This window comes from Callorhinus ursinus, unplaced genomic scaffold, assembly GCF_003265705.2.
Source record: "Callorhinus ursinus isolate GAN/ISIS: 27379988/994484 unplaced genomic scaffold, GSC_fseal_2.0 scaffold90, whole genome shotgun sequence".
In the NCBI taxonomy this organism is placed as follows: Eukaryota; Metazoa; Chordata; class Mammalia; order Carnivora; family Otariidae; genus Callorhinus; species Callorhinus ursinus.
In genome coordinates this window covers 330,353-348,267 of record NW_027397152.1, presented here as the reverse complement: position 1 = coordinate 348,267, position 17,915 = coordinate 330,353, and the positions used below count along the sequence as shown (strand labels likewise).

At 43.1% G+C, this 17,915-nt stretch overlaps 1 protein-coding gene across 1 annotated transcript; it reads right to left on the bottom strand.

Annotated features, from left to right (window-relative positions):
* Positions 1-12,885: 12,885 nt before the first annotated feature.
* On the bottom strand, positions 12,886-15,101 carry LOC112813362 (glutamate dehydrogenase 1, mitochondrial-like). The gene is given in 2 exon segments (XM_025858430.2): positions 12,886-14,779; positions 14,781-15,101. Coding segments are annotated over 2 exon segments (1,707 nt in total). The 5' UTR covers positions 15,087-15,101; the 3' UTR covers positions 12,886-13,378.
* Positions 15,102-17,915: the final 2,814 nt, after the last annotated feature.

Genomic DNA, 17,915 nt, shown 5'->3' with positions numbered 1-17,915 from the left:
GGACCTGACTCCACCCTTTCTTGCTGCCTTTTGGGTAGGTGTTCAGGAAGAGGCTGGGCTACCAGCTATTGGCAATGCTCCAAGTCCTAAGTTCCTCTGAATGTAACTTCTGTCCTCAGCACTGGAACCTGTAAGGGAGGTCAGCCTGCCCATAGGTGTGTGGCTTCTGCCAGCCCACAGTGCTGTTGGCCTGTGAGGAATGGCTCCAAAATGAAGGGAGAGATTTTCCTTCTCGTTAGCCAGGGATCTGGGCATAGCTTAAAGTGAGTCTTGGGTGCAGCTGGTTGGGCAACAGGCAAAGGGACTTGGAGATGCATTAAAGCAGAAGCCTCAGAGACCAGGAGATGGCATTGGAGATGGCAAGTTTCAAATGCAGGGGGAGATAGAAGGCTACAGAAGCTGGGACACTGGGAGAGGGCACCATGAGATGGGAAGGAGAAGGCATGAAAGAAGGAAGGCCTGGGTGCAGAGGCAGGAGAATGAGGGGAGGCAGGAAGGAGGAAGACTTGGCACTGGGGAAGGTGGGACAATGTGGCCGAAGGTTACAGACCCTAGGTGGGCTCTTCAGGCAGTGTCCTTTCTACCCCCCAGAAGCCAAAAGTTTCAGACAGACTTTGCTTTTGTACATCAAGGTACAAAACTCAGAATATTGTATCTCAACAGAGAAATGAAAAGATCCTGTTTTTTTTGTTGTTGTTGTTTACCACATGGCAAACCTTAACCTCTGACCTATAAATATTAAAAACAATAAGATGACTTTTTAGTTACACTTCAGATCCCTTCGGGTAAATCTATAAACTCATCTTGCCTAAATATGGCCCTGAGGTGGGGGAGAACCGCCATGTAAGCCCCTTCCCCTGTGAGAAGTTTCAAGCCCATTGTCAGGCTGGCAGGAGTAACCTGATTCTGGCCTCACAGACTCTGAGCACAGCAAAGAGGCTTCCAGAACCTTAAGAATAAGACACCTTTGATGTACAGGAAGGCACATGGGTGGTTCTATTGCTGCTGCTAAAACAAGCTTCAGGAGGAGAAGCTGCTGCCAGGCTAGCCACAGGGGAGAAGGAAAGAGGCCCATGGCTTCAGAAGAGCATCCTCTCCCACGTGCACACACCCAGTTTGCCTGAGGCCCAGTCAGAGTGGATACTTTCTGCCCCCAGCTGGCACCTACAGCCTGGATCTGACAGCCTGGTTTTATGAGCTCAGATCACCAAGACACTGAGAATGAGAAAGAGGTTCCTCAGGAGGGCACTTACCTAATACACAGGCAGGATGAACAAGTGTCTGTTAGGCGATGTACGGAGTACCAGGTCAGCAGCAGAGGAACCTTTTATAGGGGATTTAATGGAGGCTAGTGTTTTAGATAGGCCATCCCCACCCCATGGGAAGGCTTGATTCATCCAAGGCTTGACCCAGCCCAGCCCCACTTCCCTTCTTGTCTGTTTTACTTGCTGACACGTGGCTGTGTTGGCTTAATGAGCAGGCCCTCTTACTACACTGGGTGTCTTTCCTGAATCCCTCCCTGGGTCTGTCTTCTCATGTCAGATGTAATGGGCTCTGCAGTGCTCAGCACAAGTTGGGGTTCCCGGTGAACACTCTCCATCTCCATGTGACTGCAAAGTCATGGGACTCCTATTTTTTTTAATACAAACATTCTAAAACATTTCCATCTGTTGAGGGGTACCCTTTCCAAAGTGGCCACTTTGGGAAGCTATACATGTTTTTCTGGCAATGTTGCCATTACTCAGAACATTCTTGGAATTCTTGTTTTGGAATTGCCTTTCATACCAAATTTATGAGACATGCAAGAAATTCAATTTCATTTCTTTTTGGTTGGGTCTCATTTTTGATTAAAACAAAAAAAGTTAATAGCTGTCCCCAGCCCCGTCCTGTGGGTAGGCAGCATTTTACAGCTGGTGGGAGAAGAGGCTTAAGATAATTAAGTGCAACCCCTTCATTGAAAAGATGGGGAACTCAACTGGTCAACCAATCAGCAAATATTTATGGAAAGCCTGTTCCATTTCAGACATAGGGTCGGGCCTGAGGGAAACAGTGTGGAACAGGATGTCAGCAGTTTCTATTCTTACAGAGTTTGTAGCCTGTCAGTCCCAGGAGAAAGTCCCCAAGAGGTTAACAGTACTGGCAATTACTGCTTGATTTGCTTTGCTTTGATTTAATTTTCATTACCACCTCATTTTGTTGGATCCTCATAACTAAGCCCTTTTATAAATGAAGATACCAAGAACCCTTGGAGAAGTGGTCACTCTGAAGAAGGGATGGGTGCACCAGAGCCTTCAATTTCTGGTCACGTTTCCCCTCTATTACAATGTGGCACTTTACAAACATCAAATTTGTTCTCTGTGGATGAAGAACAACCATCCTTGAGGATGATGAGAAGTAAGCATTCTGAGCTCTGAAGCCAAGTCCCAAATGGGCTCCTAATACACATTTTTGCAGAAAGTACATGGAGCTTCTGGAAAGGCATCTTCGCAGTAACTTGTCTGCATGCAGCCAACAGGAAAGGCAGTGACAGTCAGGATGGGAAGGTGCAGTAAGGGCCGCAGCACAAGCCCCAGTAAGAGGATCAGAGCACAGGGTAAGATGCAGCCTGCAGGAGGGCCATCTGCATGGAGAGGGGCTGGCTCCAGTCCCTGGTGAGATACCCCATCCCAGAGGTTGCTATGGTAAACTGGTCAGTTCAGAGAAGGCCAGTGTGAGAGGGAGGTTGGGGAATAAGAGGAAGTCCTGCAGATTAGACCTTCCTGCTGTGAGTGGTGTGCTAAGCCTTATCTGAAGGGGCTTTGAACCTCCAGAAAGGTTTGGGAACTAAGGGAAAGTAAGTTTGGGAAGTAACAAGCCCAGGTACTTTGTCTATGAGGTAACTCTGAGGTAGGTATCATTACATCCGATTTACTGATGAAGAAACTGAGATACAGAGAGGTTAAGTAAACTACACAAGGTCACATACCTAGAAAGTGATAGAATTAAATTTGAACTTAGGTCTGCCTGCCTCCAAAGCCTGTGTCTTTCCATGGGCAGGACTGAGCCTCGGGAGGTGGCTGGCATGGGTGGTTGGGGCTGGGGGAGGTGAGGGCGTGTGAGGGATGGGACTGACAGTCTCTGAGGATGTAAAAACGTTAGTTTGTGAAGTTTGTGAAGAATTATTACAAATGAGTGGCTTTACTTAGTAGTCACATCCCTTGGGTCTGCCAGGAACCTTGTCCGAAGTTGAATCAAACTCTTATCCTATGTTCACTTTGCCTTGCAATAAACAGAAATATCTCAACAAAACAAATTCAGTTTGTACTTTGATTCCTTCTTACACACTCACTCAGAAATCATTACTGATGTTCACTTGATTTATTTCTACAAGCACCTAAAAGCCTATCTTTGCTACATTTAGTGGGCTACAAATGGAGAATAAAACTCTGCTTCCCAGGGAATCAGTCTAGCCGGGAGAACAGACCATGAACACCCCAAAGAATTATTTAATAATGGAAGACAAGATGTTGTAAAATGTAAATCTGTAAAACCAGATACCTTCACCTGACCCTGGATCACAAAATGGTGACATGGGATAGGGGACTGGAAGTGGGGAATGATTGGAGGGTGGCCATTTGAGTCTCCTCCAAAAAGCTGAAGATAGAAAAATGCCATAATCTTGGGTTTCACCCTCAGAAAAGAACAAAAACAGGTCTGAAAGCCAGAGAGCATTGCCTGCAGTATCACGTGTGGTGAGAGAAGTCACCTGTCCATGTACTGCCTACACATCCTAAATGAGGCGCAGGATGAGGGCACAGCTATCAGAGAGAAAAAGAACAGTGGATGGTTCTGGGCCTCCTTATTCTTTCTCTGCCCCAAATGTGGTCTCTTCTCCCAAACCCACCCCACCTGGGTCCTGGTCAGAGCATCCTGGAAGCCCAGATGCCCAAGTTCAACCCCAGATATGGCAGGGAGGATTAGGCAGATACCTGAGTCGTGCCTGTTGACACAGTTTGCAGTGTCTTAGTGAGTATCTATTACACATTCTGGGCCTAATCCCCAACCTGACAGGTGGTGTTGATCCCACTGTGTCTCTGAGTCCTATGCAGACAGTAAGCATGTGACTAATAATGTCATTACCATTAGCCAGGAAAGCTGGAAGCTGTCATTTGAAAGGGAGTCTGAATTTCCCAGAGCTAGGTGTTCAACCCAAAGACAGAGCTTCTAGAACAAGCAAACCAGAAGGTTCCAACCTCCTTCCCGTTGAGAAAAAGGAGAAATATCATGGGAGGTGGGGGAGTTTTTCCTTTTTATGCCTCATCAGTGCTCAGAAGTCTGCACAGGTCTGGTGGTACCAAAGGTTTGCTGACTTAAATGTAATGGGAATAGGCAAGACACTTCCCAGCATGTCTTTATTTCTGTCATAATTTCTGGTCAAAATTTGGACCTGCCTAGAGGCCAGAAAACTCCCTTTCCCTGCCTTGCTGATATGCTTACAGGGTGCTGGCATCTGAGCAGTGTGCCTAGCCACCAGACACATCCACATGGGACTCTAATTCAGAAGTGAGGGGTGTGAAGAAGTAGGCACACACAGAGAGGTCTGTGATAAACTGAAGCCTTTGGATCTGAGGGTGATGCAGGACAGTGGGGTCTTTCCTGGAATAATCCTATAGCCTGATTTGGGCTTTTGTTCTTGTCTGGCAGCCTCTAAATTCAACCCCCTAGTCCTAAAGTGGTTCTACTTGCTTTCACGTAGGCCTTCTAGTCCATGGTTTAGTGCAATGCCATTTCATCATGTTTAGGAAAATATTTTCTTTAACAGGTGGGGTTTTTTTCCCCTAGTTATTTAACCATGTTTAAAGATTTCAAGATATAATACCCTAAGTTTAGTCAGGAAATATGAAATAAATGTAATGCCAAGCATATTCATGTAATAGAATTCCATACAGCAGTGAAAATGAAAAACTGTTATATATAGCAACATGGGTGACTCTGACATAAATTTCAACAAAAAAAGTCAGTCACACAATCTACATGGTAGGAGTCCATTTATAGAAAATTAAAGCGACAGCAAAACCAAACCATGGTGTTACACATAAGAATATTAACTCTGGAGAGGCATTAGCCTAGCTTCTGTTTCTACAGGAAATCCCAGGACCAAACTGGGGCAAAGCTTCAAGGTAGCTTTCATCAGGATGAACCGGATTTGTGCTGGTCTCCCTACAAACCCCACAAACCTGTCTGTGCTGGCCTGCCCTGGGGTTGGTCAACTTTGAACTATTTCCTCCTTCATTGATCAAAGTGCCTATCCCTCCCAGGGAGGTAGCCAGGATTAAAAGGTGATGACAGGGTGTTCTGAGCACACTGCATGATAAAAGGACACTGAGGGTATACAAAGGTGAAAGCCATTAAGAGTTAATTGGTTTTGGGGCCTGGAAATACAGTCCTAATTTAACGGGAAGAGGGTGAGGTGTGGTGTGCTGTGGACCTGAGGTCATTCTAGGGGCTGTTGGCTATTGGCAAATGTCACATTCATTGTCTTCAGACCACTGTGTTGTTAGGAAGACAAGAAGGCACACAAGCATGTTCTTATCTCTGAGAGCAGAAAGGACCAGCATGGCCCCACTGCTTCACTGGCTCCCTGGCTTCACTTACTTGCTGAGCCCCTGTTTCCTTATTTATAAACTAGTGACAACCTCTGTTTGTGCCACTTGGTTATTATGAATTAACAATACACATCCAGTGTAGAAGTGCCTTCTAAACTGATGAAGTCTAAAACCTTCATGGAGCATTATTATCGTTGTCATATGAAGTAGTAATGAGTAGTCCTTTTGAATATGGACAAAAGGAATGTACACAAAATTACTGCTCAGGTGGATCACTTATTCTGCCCTTTTAAAAAGCTCTAATCTATAAATAATGGATAACGCATACACGTTGGAAAATCCAAAAATAGAGATTAGAAAAAACACAGGGGGTGATTATTCCCTAATGAAGGTATGTTTATTTTTCCACAAAAGGATTTACCACAGACTTCCTTCACTTACCTTTGTATCAGTTTATACATTATTAACTATTTCAGATCAAATGTAGATAAAACTAACATTTATTTAACATTATATTAACATTATTTGCAAGTCAATCCAAAGTAAGTGTATGCAACAGGAGGAAATGATATTCAACTTACACAACTTTTGTAGGGCAAAAGCGACATGGCCTTGCAGTGAGCCTGACTCCAGTTCTTAGCATGTAGAGCTGCTGGGTTCTCTGGGGCAGTGACAAACCGTCTGGTGCCCGGTCCTCCCACCTGAGTCCTAAGAACCTGCTTTCACTCCCTGGTTCCAGAACTGAAGGCTTTCAATGCCTGGTAGCCTTTGCCATAGTTGTGAGGGTCCTATGAGTCCACGTACATGCCCATCATTGCTGCATAAGGAATTCCTATCCTGCACATGTGTGTGCTCTTGTTTTCTAAATATGTTCTGGCCAAGTGACCAGGACAGAAGTCACTTTCTTCTAAGCATACCAGTGTGGAGACCCTCACCCACCATCTACGGGAACTGGTCGTGGGCAAGGCCTAAGGCCTGCAAGGCTGGATAGTGGCAGCAGCTGACTCTAGGGAGCAGTCACCAGAGCCAAGATCCACCAGCTCAGGACTGAGCACTGACTGTGTGCTGGTCACTATGCTATGGTGACTCCCAACACCCACTATCTTAACCTCTCACAAACTCTGTAAGCTTCTCCTTCGTATTCCTATATTCCATAGGATGCACCTGAGTTTCAAAGAGGGGACATGGACAAAGTCACACAGTTTTGGGTGGAGATAGGACTGATCCTATGAGTTTTTTTTCCTGGCTCAGTAGGCCTCTCACCACACAGCTGCCTCCACGGAGGGCTGGGAGAAGATGGGAACCTAAATGCCCTGAATAGGAAGTCATGTGTTTTTGTTAGCATGCGGCCTCTTCCACAACCCCCTGAGTTGTGTGGGAACAAGGAATTAGGAGAAAGGTCACGTTGAGGAATACTGGCATGTGTCAAGGTGGCCCCATGGGAGGGCAAATCCTCAGAAGCAGCTTGCTGAGGTGTGGGCATGGTGATATCATGTGGGATCACAGGTGACAGTTTTAGCCTCTTCCTTTGCTGTCACCAACCAAGAATTTGGGCCTCCCTGCTTGCTTATGCATTTCTCTCTTCTTAGCCCTTGGACAGGCATGACATTTTGTTGTTGTTAAATGGAGAACAAGGGCTTTGCTGGCCAACCTATCCTAGGATATATCCTGGCTCTACCACTTATGAGCTCAGTGACTTAGGACAAATCCCTTAACTTCTCTGAAATTTGGCCTCTTCTCTAAAAATGGAGCTTATATAATGCAATGCCTCTTCTATGGATGGTTTATAGATTAAATAAAATAATGAGTCAAACATTTTTCATGGAGACTGGTAAAAAAGTAGGCTGTCAATAGATAATAGGGGTCTGATGTCAGTCATGAAGATGGGTCAAGAACATGTTGATAATAGAACACCTGCTACTCAGGATTGGGCTCAAGGCCTTTAAACAACAGGGACTGATGTGATTAAACAGAAAAACCAGAGGTTCCTATGGTCATGAGGGAGGTCTTTAATAACTACTAGAACATAACACAGTTGAATTATGAGTGTGTGTGTGTGTGCATGTGTGCCCATCTGTAGAAGATAAATCTTAAGTTTCAACATGAATTTCACTGTTCAGTAGAAAAATGGGACTAGAAGTAGTTTGAACTACAAGTTGATGAAAATTCTGAACTTCGGGCAATTGCAAATAGAAAGCCAGAACATTCTTTTAATTTCTATAACAACTGTGGCACAAGGATGTGACATTTTGGAGGTATGTTGATGAAGAAGTTCAGCGGGTGACACAGAACCAGAATAGCACAAGAGGGAAACCCAAAGAGGACCACACCTGCATGGTTCACTCATTCCTCAGTGAGGAGGGAATCCATTTAACCCTGGAAGCACTCTGTAAGTTGTTTTGTAATTTGTTGCGAATGTAATTTTGCTTACGTTAATATTTTTGTCAAAGTTCAAATCATTTATACAATAATGTGGGTTCCATCTTCATAATAAGCCATTTTGCTGTCTATTCCTAAGATCTGAGTTAAAAGAAGCCCTGTGTGTTTTCTTACTGGAGTCCTGAGCATTGAGTGGGGCCCCTTGGCCTCTGCCTTGTAGATTTGGTGCCCAGACCTGCAGTCTATATCTTGCCCAGGGGTTGTTTCTGTCTGGATGTGCCATTTGGGAGGAACGCCCCTCCCAAAATGCAGCTTCCACTCGGCTTGTCTCTCTTTGATCCTGCTGCCATGTGTGTAAAACTAAACATAAAACCCTGCAAGGTGTGAGGTAAAGTCCTCAAGGTAAACCATCAGGGAAGCACCAACTCTGCTCCACCATGAAGGGGAGTGCTTTTCCTTTGTTTCTCAGATGAGAAAGGCTGTGTTCTTACACACTTCCAGGCACTAATAATCCCTCTGACTGGTTGTTTTGAGCATAATAATAACTGTTCCTACAGATAATAAAGAGGATATGGACACCGATAATTACAGGCTAGCTCACCACTTCCTGGGGGGCTGTGTAGATGGTTGTGTGTCAGAATCATTCTCACTAGTTTCTTCACATGGTCTATATATCAGCTGGCATTCTCCAGAGAAACAGCCAATTGAGAGTGTTTATGTTAAGGAAATGGCTATTTCCCCCACAATTGCTGGGGTTGGCAAGTCTGAAATTCACAGGGCTGATCAGCAGGCTGAAAACTCTGTCAAGAGTTGATGCTGTAGTCTTGAATCCAAAGGCAGTCTGGGGGGAGAATTCCCTTTCCCTTGGGGGAACCCCAGTTCTTTTCTCTTAAGGCCATTAACTGATTAGATGAGGCCCACCCACATTGTGGAGAGTAATTTGTTTTATTCAAAATCTACTGATTTAAATGCCAATGACATCTAAAAAATACCTTCACAGTAACATCTAGACTGATGTTTGACCAAACGACTGGGCACCATGGCCTAGCTAAGGTGACATATTAAAATAACTTTCACAGACTAGGTACTCTGTTCCCCAATCCTGGTTTTTTGAAGTTTAGAGTACCCCTACTCCCAGTTTCTTAGTAAATCATTGTTCTCATATCTTGGTCTGGACCTTTATTCCATATTTTTCTTCCCAAGACATTTGCATCAAATTTCTTTAATTTTAATTAAGCAATATACTTTTTCTTATTAAAAGTACTACAAATACATGAAAGAAAATTTAGAAAATTAAGATATCAAAAGGAAGAACAAACATTACTGTGACACCACCCAGCAGAACCAATCATTAGATTATACATCCTTCCAGTCATTTTTCCGTGTGCATACATAAGCAATGACAATAATGGCTAACACATATCTTACTATGTTCCAGTTATTAACTCATTCAGTCCTTTCAGCTTCAGAGAGGTAGTTTCCATTATTATTTTTATATTCAGATGAGGAATACAAGGTGCAGAGAAGTTAAGTGACTTGCTCAAGGCCACAGAGCCTGTGAAGGGCAATTTCAGGCACCCAGTTTGTGGATGGCGAGGATGAGAATGAAGGGTTCTAGGGGTCCTGGCACCTGCAGTGCCAGCTCTCTTCCCAGGTTTGTATCTGTCATTCCACTGTTTCCCCTACAAACACAATCAGTGTCTTCAGGTAGGGGGAAAAAAGCCCTCTGGCTCTGGAATGTGGCTTTTAACTATTTCATTATAGTGCCCCTGTATACAGATTTTTTTACAGTATACAGATTATTGTAAATACAATACTATTTATTTTTACCTGATTTTTACAAGTACCTTTTTAAAAGGCACAAAATAATCTTCAAGTTTTGTGTGTCATATTTAGTGGTAGCAAGGAATTCCACTGAATGAGACACCGGTTCTTATATAATCATACCTCTCTTAGCAACTTACATTGCCTCTTGTTTTTCTTGTGTTAAACATACAACATGAATATTCTTAAACATATATTTTTGTATGTATTTATAAATTTTTCCTTAATAAATATCTAGAAATGAAATTGAGGAGTCAAAGAACATCAGTAACTTTAAGTTAACCACAGACCAAACTATTCTCTCAAAAGGTGGTCACAATTTACACTTCCATCAATATTTAGCCCCTAAAAGTCACCAATATTTTATGATTTAAAAGAGTTCTTACTCTAATTGATGGTATTTGGGTGCAGTGATTTGAATTCCTTTTACTGATTGTAATGAGGACATGTTTTTTCTTCATGTGTTTATTGGTGATTTGTATCTTATATATACATTTTTGGTTCACTTCCTTTGTCTCCTTTTTAGAGATGGAAAACTAGTCTTCCAAACTAAACTCTTTTATTTTGCAAATTACTTTTGAATTTAAAAAAAAATTTCCAGTGATGATTTTCTGTTTTTTATTATGTTATATTAGTCACCATACAGTACATCATTAGTTTTTGATGTAGTGTTCCATGATTCATTGTTTGTGTATAACACCCAGTGCTCCATGCAATATGTGCCCTCCTTAATACCCATCACCAGGCTAACCCATCACCCCACCCTCTCCCCTTTAAAACCCTCAGTTTGTTTCCTGGAGTCCATTGTCTCTAATGGTTCATCTCCCCTTCTGATTTCTCCATCTTCATTTTTCCCTTCCTTCTCCTAATGTCCTCCATGCTATTCCTTATGTTCCACATATGAGTGAAACCATATAATTGACTTTCTCTGCTTGACTTATTTCACTTAGCATAATCTCCTCCAGTCCCATCCATGTTGATGCAAAAGTTGGGTATTCATCCTTTCTGATGGCTGAGTAATATTCCATTGTATATATGGATCACATCTTCTTTATCCATTCATCTGTTGAAGGGCATTTTGGCTCTTTCCACAGTTTGGCTGTTGTGGACATTGCTGCTATGAACATTGGGGTGCGTGTGGCCCTTCTTTTTTTTAATTTAATTTTATTATGTTATCTTATCACCATGCATTATATCATTAGTTTTTGATGTAGTGTTCCATGATTCATTGTTTGCGTATAACACCCAGTACTCCATTCAATATGTGCCCTCCTTAATACCCATTACCAGGCTAGCCCATCCCCCAAACCCCCTTCCCTGTAGAACCCTCAGTTTGTTTCTCAGAGTCCATAGTCTCCCATGGTTCCTCTCCCCCTCTGATTTCCACCCCTTCATTTTTCCCTTCCTATTACCTTTTTTTTTCTTTAACATATAATATATTATTTGTTTCAGAAGTACAGGTCTGTGATTCATCAGTCTTGCACAATTCACAGCGCTCACCATAGCACATACTCTCCCCAATGTCTATCACCCACCACCCCATCCCTCCCACCCCCCACCACTCCAGCAACCCTCAGTTTGTTTCCTGAGATTAAGAATTCCTCATATCAGAGAGATCCTATGATACATGTCTTTCTCTGATTGACTTATTTCACTTAGCACAATACCCTCTAGTTCTATCCACATCATTGCAAATGGCAAGATTTCATTTTTTTGATGGCTGCATAATATTTCATTGTATATATATACCACATCTTCTTTTTCCATTCATCTGTTGATGGACATCTCGGCTCTTTCCATAGCTTGGCTGTTATGGAAATTGCTGCTATAAATACTGGGGTGCACTTACACCTTCAGATCACTACATTTGTATCTTTGGGGTAAATACCCCGTACTGCAATTGCTGGGTCATATGGTAGATTTATTTTCAACTTTCTGAAGAACCTCCATACTGCTTTCCAGAGTGGCTGCACCAGCTTGCATTCTCACCAACAGTGTAAGAGGGTTCGCCTTTCTCCACATCCTTGCCAACATCTGTGGTTTCCTGACTTGTTAATTTTAGCCATTCTGACTGGAGTGTGGTGGTATCTCATTGAAGTTTTGATTTGGATTTCCCTGATGCCGAGCGATATTGAGCATTTTCATGTGTCTGTTGACCATTTGGGTGTCTTCTTTAGAAAAACGTCTGTTCCTGTCTTCTGCCCATTTCTTTCTCTTTTTTTTTAATTTTATTATGTTATCTTAATTACCATACATTATATCATTAGTTTTTGATGTAGTGTTCCATGATTCATTGTTTGCGTATAACACCTAGTGCTCTGTTCAGTACATGCCCTCTTTTTTTTGGAAAAGGTAGACTTTTAATAACGGCTTTTATCACCAGGTTAAGTCATGCAGTTACAAAGTAGTTAGAAACTTCTGAAAGGATATTGTTTAGAAAAAAAAAAAGGCTCATTCTTACATAAATAATATCTAGTACTTCACTGGGACACTACTGTTCAAAAGGCCCTGGCGAAATAACTCCCAAACAAAACACTCAACCCAAGGTTGTTTCCAGCCCAGTGGTAATGAAGCTGTGTGCAGAATTCAGGCCTCTCAAAGAGGACACCAAGTCAGGCCAAGTCGGGGCCATTGGCAGGGCTCGGAGCCGCCAGCTAGACTCCAAAGTGGGAGCCCAAGTGGTTTTTTTCTGGGACACTCTACTTGAAATATTGTTCAATTAGACAACACAGTAGATCTTCAAAGGAGAACAATTAATTAACATGATAAGGAGGTCACTGCACTCTTTGGACTATATGTCATAATTGCAGTTAGTAAATTCTGACAGTCTTAATAAAAATAGCCTCCACCATTTGCAGGTATGAGGATAACTTAATTCTCCATCGGACATTTTATTTTTGCTGGACAACAATACATGATTGATAAGCTATAAATGATACTGTTTTATATTATAAAAATACTAGCTTTTTTTCATTTATTATGTTTATAGGCATTCACTGCTTGAGTCAAGGTTAGGCTTGGTAAGTGATTAAAGGCAATTTTATTACAGCAGCATCTACTTATTTTATTCTAAGTGAATAAAATGCATAAAGAGAAACAGTTTTATTTTTGTTGCAATCTGTGAAATTGAGTTTTTTTGCTGATGTAAAATACCAGTAACTCACTTGAGGACCATGCCACCTTCTGAAAATGCTCACATCTGATGCTTTAGAGCGTGTCTGACTCGTCCAGAGCTGAAGCGGTCAGTAGCTGGCTGCTCCTGGGCAACGGGTGTGTTCCTGGCCCCAGCTCTGACCACACTCAAAGCGGCCACGGAACAAAGCAGCACAGACAGACGGAAGAGGCCTTTCATTTAATGGCAAAATATCCAAATGGCTCTCTGGCATAGGTAATTTCTACTTTCATATTCATCAGCTTGTACATGATCCCCCAACCTTAATTTCTTTTTTCTCAAAGGGGCTGATTTGGACTGACTTGTTGAGAATGATGTCCATTATCTAGTAAGTTGAGAGAGAGAGAGAGATTTCTGTGGTTACATGTAAACTTGTGAAGAGTCTGCAGATGAAGAGGGGAAGAGGGCAGTGAAGAGGTCAGCCACACTCCGTCCATGTGAAGGTCACACCAGCTTCATTGTACACCTTGAAAACTTTCTCAATGGCGTTGACATACGCGGCCATTCTCAGATCCAAACCCAGGTTGTACTTCATGGTCGTGTGCATGATTTGCCTGGCAGAGTGCTCCATGGTATAAGCTAAGCTAGAGTGCACGATGTCTTTCTCGGAGGCATCCGATATCCTGTCTTGGAACTCTGCTGTGGGTACAACGGGAATAGTGCCACCATGTTTCCCAAGTTTTCTTTCTAAGCTCTCTTGAACAGACATGAGGAAGTGGTAGTTAGAATCCCTTTCATATTTGAAGGTCAAACGGCCGTAGCTGACATGATTTAGATTCTTAAGCCACTCGAAGTAAGATACTGTCACTCCTCCAGCATTCAAGTAGAGATCTGGAATCACCATAATGTTCCTCTCCAGGAAGATCTTATCAGCTTCTGGAGTTGTCGGCCCATTGGCACCCTCGGCAATGATCTTGGCTTTGACTCTGGGTGCATTGGACTTGGTCAGCTGCTTTTCACTGGCAGCAGGGATCAGGATGTCACAGTCAGCTTCCAAGATGCTCCCTTCATAGGGCTTTGCCTTGGGGAAGCCCAGGATTGATCCATGTTGCAATTTGAAGTCTTCCAGTTCCTTTGGGTCAATACCATCTGGATTCCCTATGCTCCCATCAGATTCACCAACACCAACACATTTAGCACCAAAACGATGTAAATATCTCATAGAGTGCAGGCCTACATTACCAAATCCCTGAACAATGAATGTTTTATCTCCAAACCCTGGTGTCATTCCTAAAAAAATCATGTAAGAAGCTTCGTTGATGAAATTTTCAAGCCCATGGAAGACTCTCCAGCCAGTAGCAGAGATCCGCCTATGGATTCTGCCCTGACTGATGGGCTTACTGGTAACACAGGCATGGGCATTAATATCATAGTGCCCTATGGTGCTGGCATAGGTGTCAGCAATCCAGGACATCTCCCGCTCGCCTGTGCTCATGTCTGGGGCAGGCACATTAATGCCAGGACCAATAAAGCCCTTCTTTGCCAGCTCCATGGTAAACCTCCTTGTGATCTTTTCCAATTCATTATCAGTATAGTTCTTGGGATTGATCTTAGCACCAGCCTGGGCACACCCAAATGGCACATCAACCACTGCACACTTGTATGTCATCAAAGAAGCCAGAGCCTTCACTTTATCCACACTCACATCAGTGCTGTAATGGATACCTCCCTTGCAGGGCGTGTGGTGCTGGCTGTGCTGGGCCCGGTAGCCTTCGATGACCTCCCAGGACCCATCGTGGGGCCGGATGGGGAAGCTCAGGCTCAGCATATGGTTGCAGGGCTTGATGATCCGCAGGATGCCGTGCACCCGGTCTTGAGGTCTGCTCCTCGCTCTCCCGGGTCTTGAGGTCCTCCACCAGCTTGTCCTCCACGATGCTGGCCCCGTGGTCGAAGAAGCCCTCCACCATCTTGAAGAAATTGGAGTCGTCCTCGCGGTCGGCCGCCGCCTCGCTGTAGTGTCGCCGGCTGGGCGGCGCGAGCCCTGCCTACGGGGCAGCGACCACGGCGGCGATGGCGTGCTGCCCGCAGGGCCGGCCCAGCAGCGCTGCCGAGTTGGCCAACACGGAACCCAAGGCAGCGGGCCCTGCGCGGGACAGCAGCAGCGCTTCGCCCAGGCAGTGGTACATGGCGGCGGGGTGGAGGCCGCGGAGCAGAAGAGCTCTCGGAGGCCGGGGAACAGAGGGAGGGAGGAAGTACATGCCTCTTTAATATCCATCAGCAGGCTAACCCATCACCCCACACCCCTCCCCTCTAGAACCCTCAGTTTGTCAGAGTGCATAGTCATTCATGGTTCAGCTCCCCCTCCGATATCCCCCCCTTCATTTTTCCCTTCCTGCTATCTTCTGTTTTTTTTTTTAATTTAACATATAATGTATTATTTGTTTCAGAGGTAAAGGTCTGTGATTCAACAGTCTTACACAATTCGTAGCACTCAACATAGCACATACCCTCCCCAATCTCTATCACCAAGCCACCCCATTCCTCCCACCCCCCACCACTCCAGAAACACTGTTTGTTTCCTGAGATTAAGAATTCCTCCTATCAGTGAGATCATATGATACATGTCTTTCTCTGATTGACTTATTTCGCTCAGCATAATACCCTCCAGTTCCATCCACGTCGTTGCAAATGGCAAGATTTTGGTTTTTTTGATGGATGCATAATATTCCATTGTATGTATATACCACTTCTTCTTTATCCATTCATCTGTCGATGGACATCTTGGCTCTTTCCACAGTTTGACTATTGTGGACGTTGCTGCTATAATCATCGGGGTGCACGTACCCCTTTGGATCACTACATTTGTATCCTTGGGGTAAATACCCAGTAGTGCAATTGCTGGGTTGTAAGGTAGCTCTATCTTCAACTTTTTGAGGAACCTCCATACTGCTTTCCAGAGTGGCTGCACCAGCTTGCATTCTCACCAACAGTGTAAGAGGGTTCCCCTTTCTCCACATCCTTGCCAAAATCTGTCATTTCCTGACTTGTTAATTTTAGCCATTCTGACTGGTGTGAGGTGGTATCTCATTGAGGTTTTGATTTGGATTTCCCTGATGCTGAGCAATGATGAACACTTTTTCATGTGTCTGTTGGCCATTTGGAGGTCTTCTTTGGAAAAATGTCTGTTCATGTCTTCTGCCTGTTTCTTGATTGCATCATTTGTTCTTTGGGTATTGAGTTTGATAAGTTCTTTATAGATTTTGGATACTAGCCCTTTATCTGATACGTCATTTGCAAATATCTTCTCCCATTCTTTCGGTTGTATTTTGGTTTTGTTGACTGTTTCTTTTGCTGTGCAAAAACTTTTTATCTTGATGATGTCCCAATAGTTCATTTTTACCCCTGCTTCCCTTGCCTTTGGCGATGTTTCTAGGAAGAATTTGCTGCAGCTGAGGTCGAAGAGGTTGCTGCCTGTGTTCTGCTTCAGGATGTTGATGGACTCCTGGCTCACATTTAGGTCTTTCAAACATTTTGAATGTTTTTCCTCTTTTTGTTTTGTCTTCAGTTCTTTCATGAATGTTCTGTAGTTCTAGAGTATAGATCTTTTGCCTCTTTGGTTGGTTTATTCCGACTTATCTTATGGTTTTTGGTGCTATTATAAATGGAATCATTTCTCTAATTTCTCTTTTACTCTTGTGTTGTTAGTGTATAAAAAGCAACTGATTTCTGTGCATTGATTTTGCATCCTGCCACATTACTGAATTGCTGTATGAGTTGTAGTAATTTGGGGGTAGAGTCTTTTAGGTATTCCACATAAAGTATTATGTCATTTGCAAAAAGAGGGAGTTTGACTTCTTCTTTGCCATTTTGAATACCTTTTATTTCTTTTTGTTGTCTGATTGCTGTTGCTAGGACTTCTAGTACTATGTTGAAAAATAGTGGTGAGAGTGGGCATCCTTGACATGTTTCTGATCTTAAGGGAAAGTCTCTCAGCTTTTCCCCATTGAGGATGATATTCGCTGTGGGTTTTTCATAGATGGATTTTATAAACTTGAGGAATGTTCCCTCTATCCCTATACTCTGAAGAGTTTTAATCAGGAAAGGATGATATTTTGTCAAAAGCTTTTTCTGCATCAAATGAGAGGACCATATGGTTCCTCTCCCTCCTCTTATTAATGTGTTCTATCACATTGATTGATTTGTGAATGTTGAACCACCCTTGTATCCCAGGGTAAATCCCACTTGGTCATTCTGGATGATCCTTTTAATGTATTGTTGGATCCTATTAGCTAGGATTTTGTTGAGGATTTTGCAATCCATATTCATCAAGGATATTGGTCTAAAATTCTCCTTTTTGATGGGGCCTTTGCCTGGTTTGGGGATTAAGGTAATGCTGGCCCCATTCAATGAGTCCAGAAGCTTTCCTTCTGTTTCTATTTTTTGAAACAACTTCAGTAGAATAGGTATTATTTCTTCTTTGAATGTTTGGTAGAATTCCACAGGGACTCCATCAGGGCCTGGACTTTTGTTTTTTGGGAAGTTTTTGATCACTGGTTCAATCTCGTTACTGGTTATTGGCCTATTCGGGTTGTCAATTTCTTCCTGTTTCAGTCTTGGCAGCTTATAGGTTTCTAGGAAGGCCTCCATTTCATCCAGATTGCTTAGTTTATTGGCATATAGTTGTTGATAATAATTTCTAATGATTGTTTCCATTTCCTTGGTGTTAGTCATGATCTCTCCCCTTTCATTCATAATTTTATTAATTTGGGTCCTTTCTCTTTTTTTTTGGATCAGTCTGGCCATTGGTTTATCGATCTTATTAATTTTGTCAAAGAACCAACTTCTAGTTTCGTTGATCTGATCTACTGTGTTTCTGGTTTCTATTTCATTGATCTCTGCTCTAATCTTAATTATTTCTTTTCTGATGCGTGGCTTAGGCATCATTTGTTGCTTTTTCTCTAGTTCTTTACGGTGTAGAGTTAGTTGGTCGGAGCTCGTTTCTGCCTTTTGTGCTT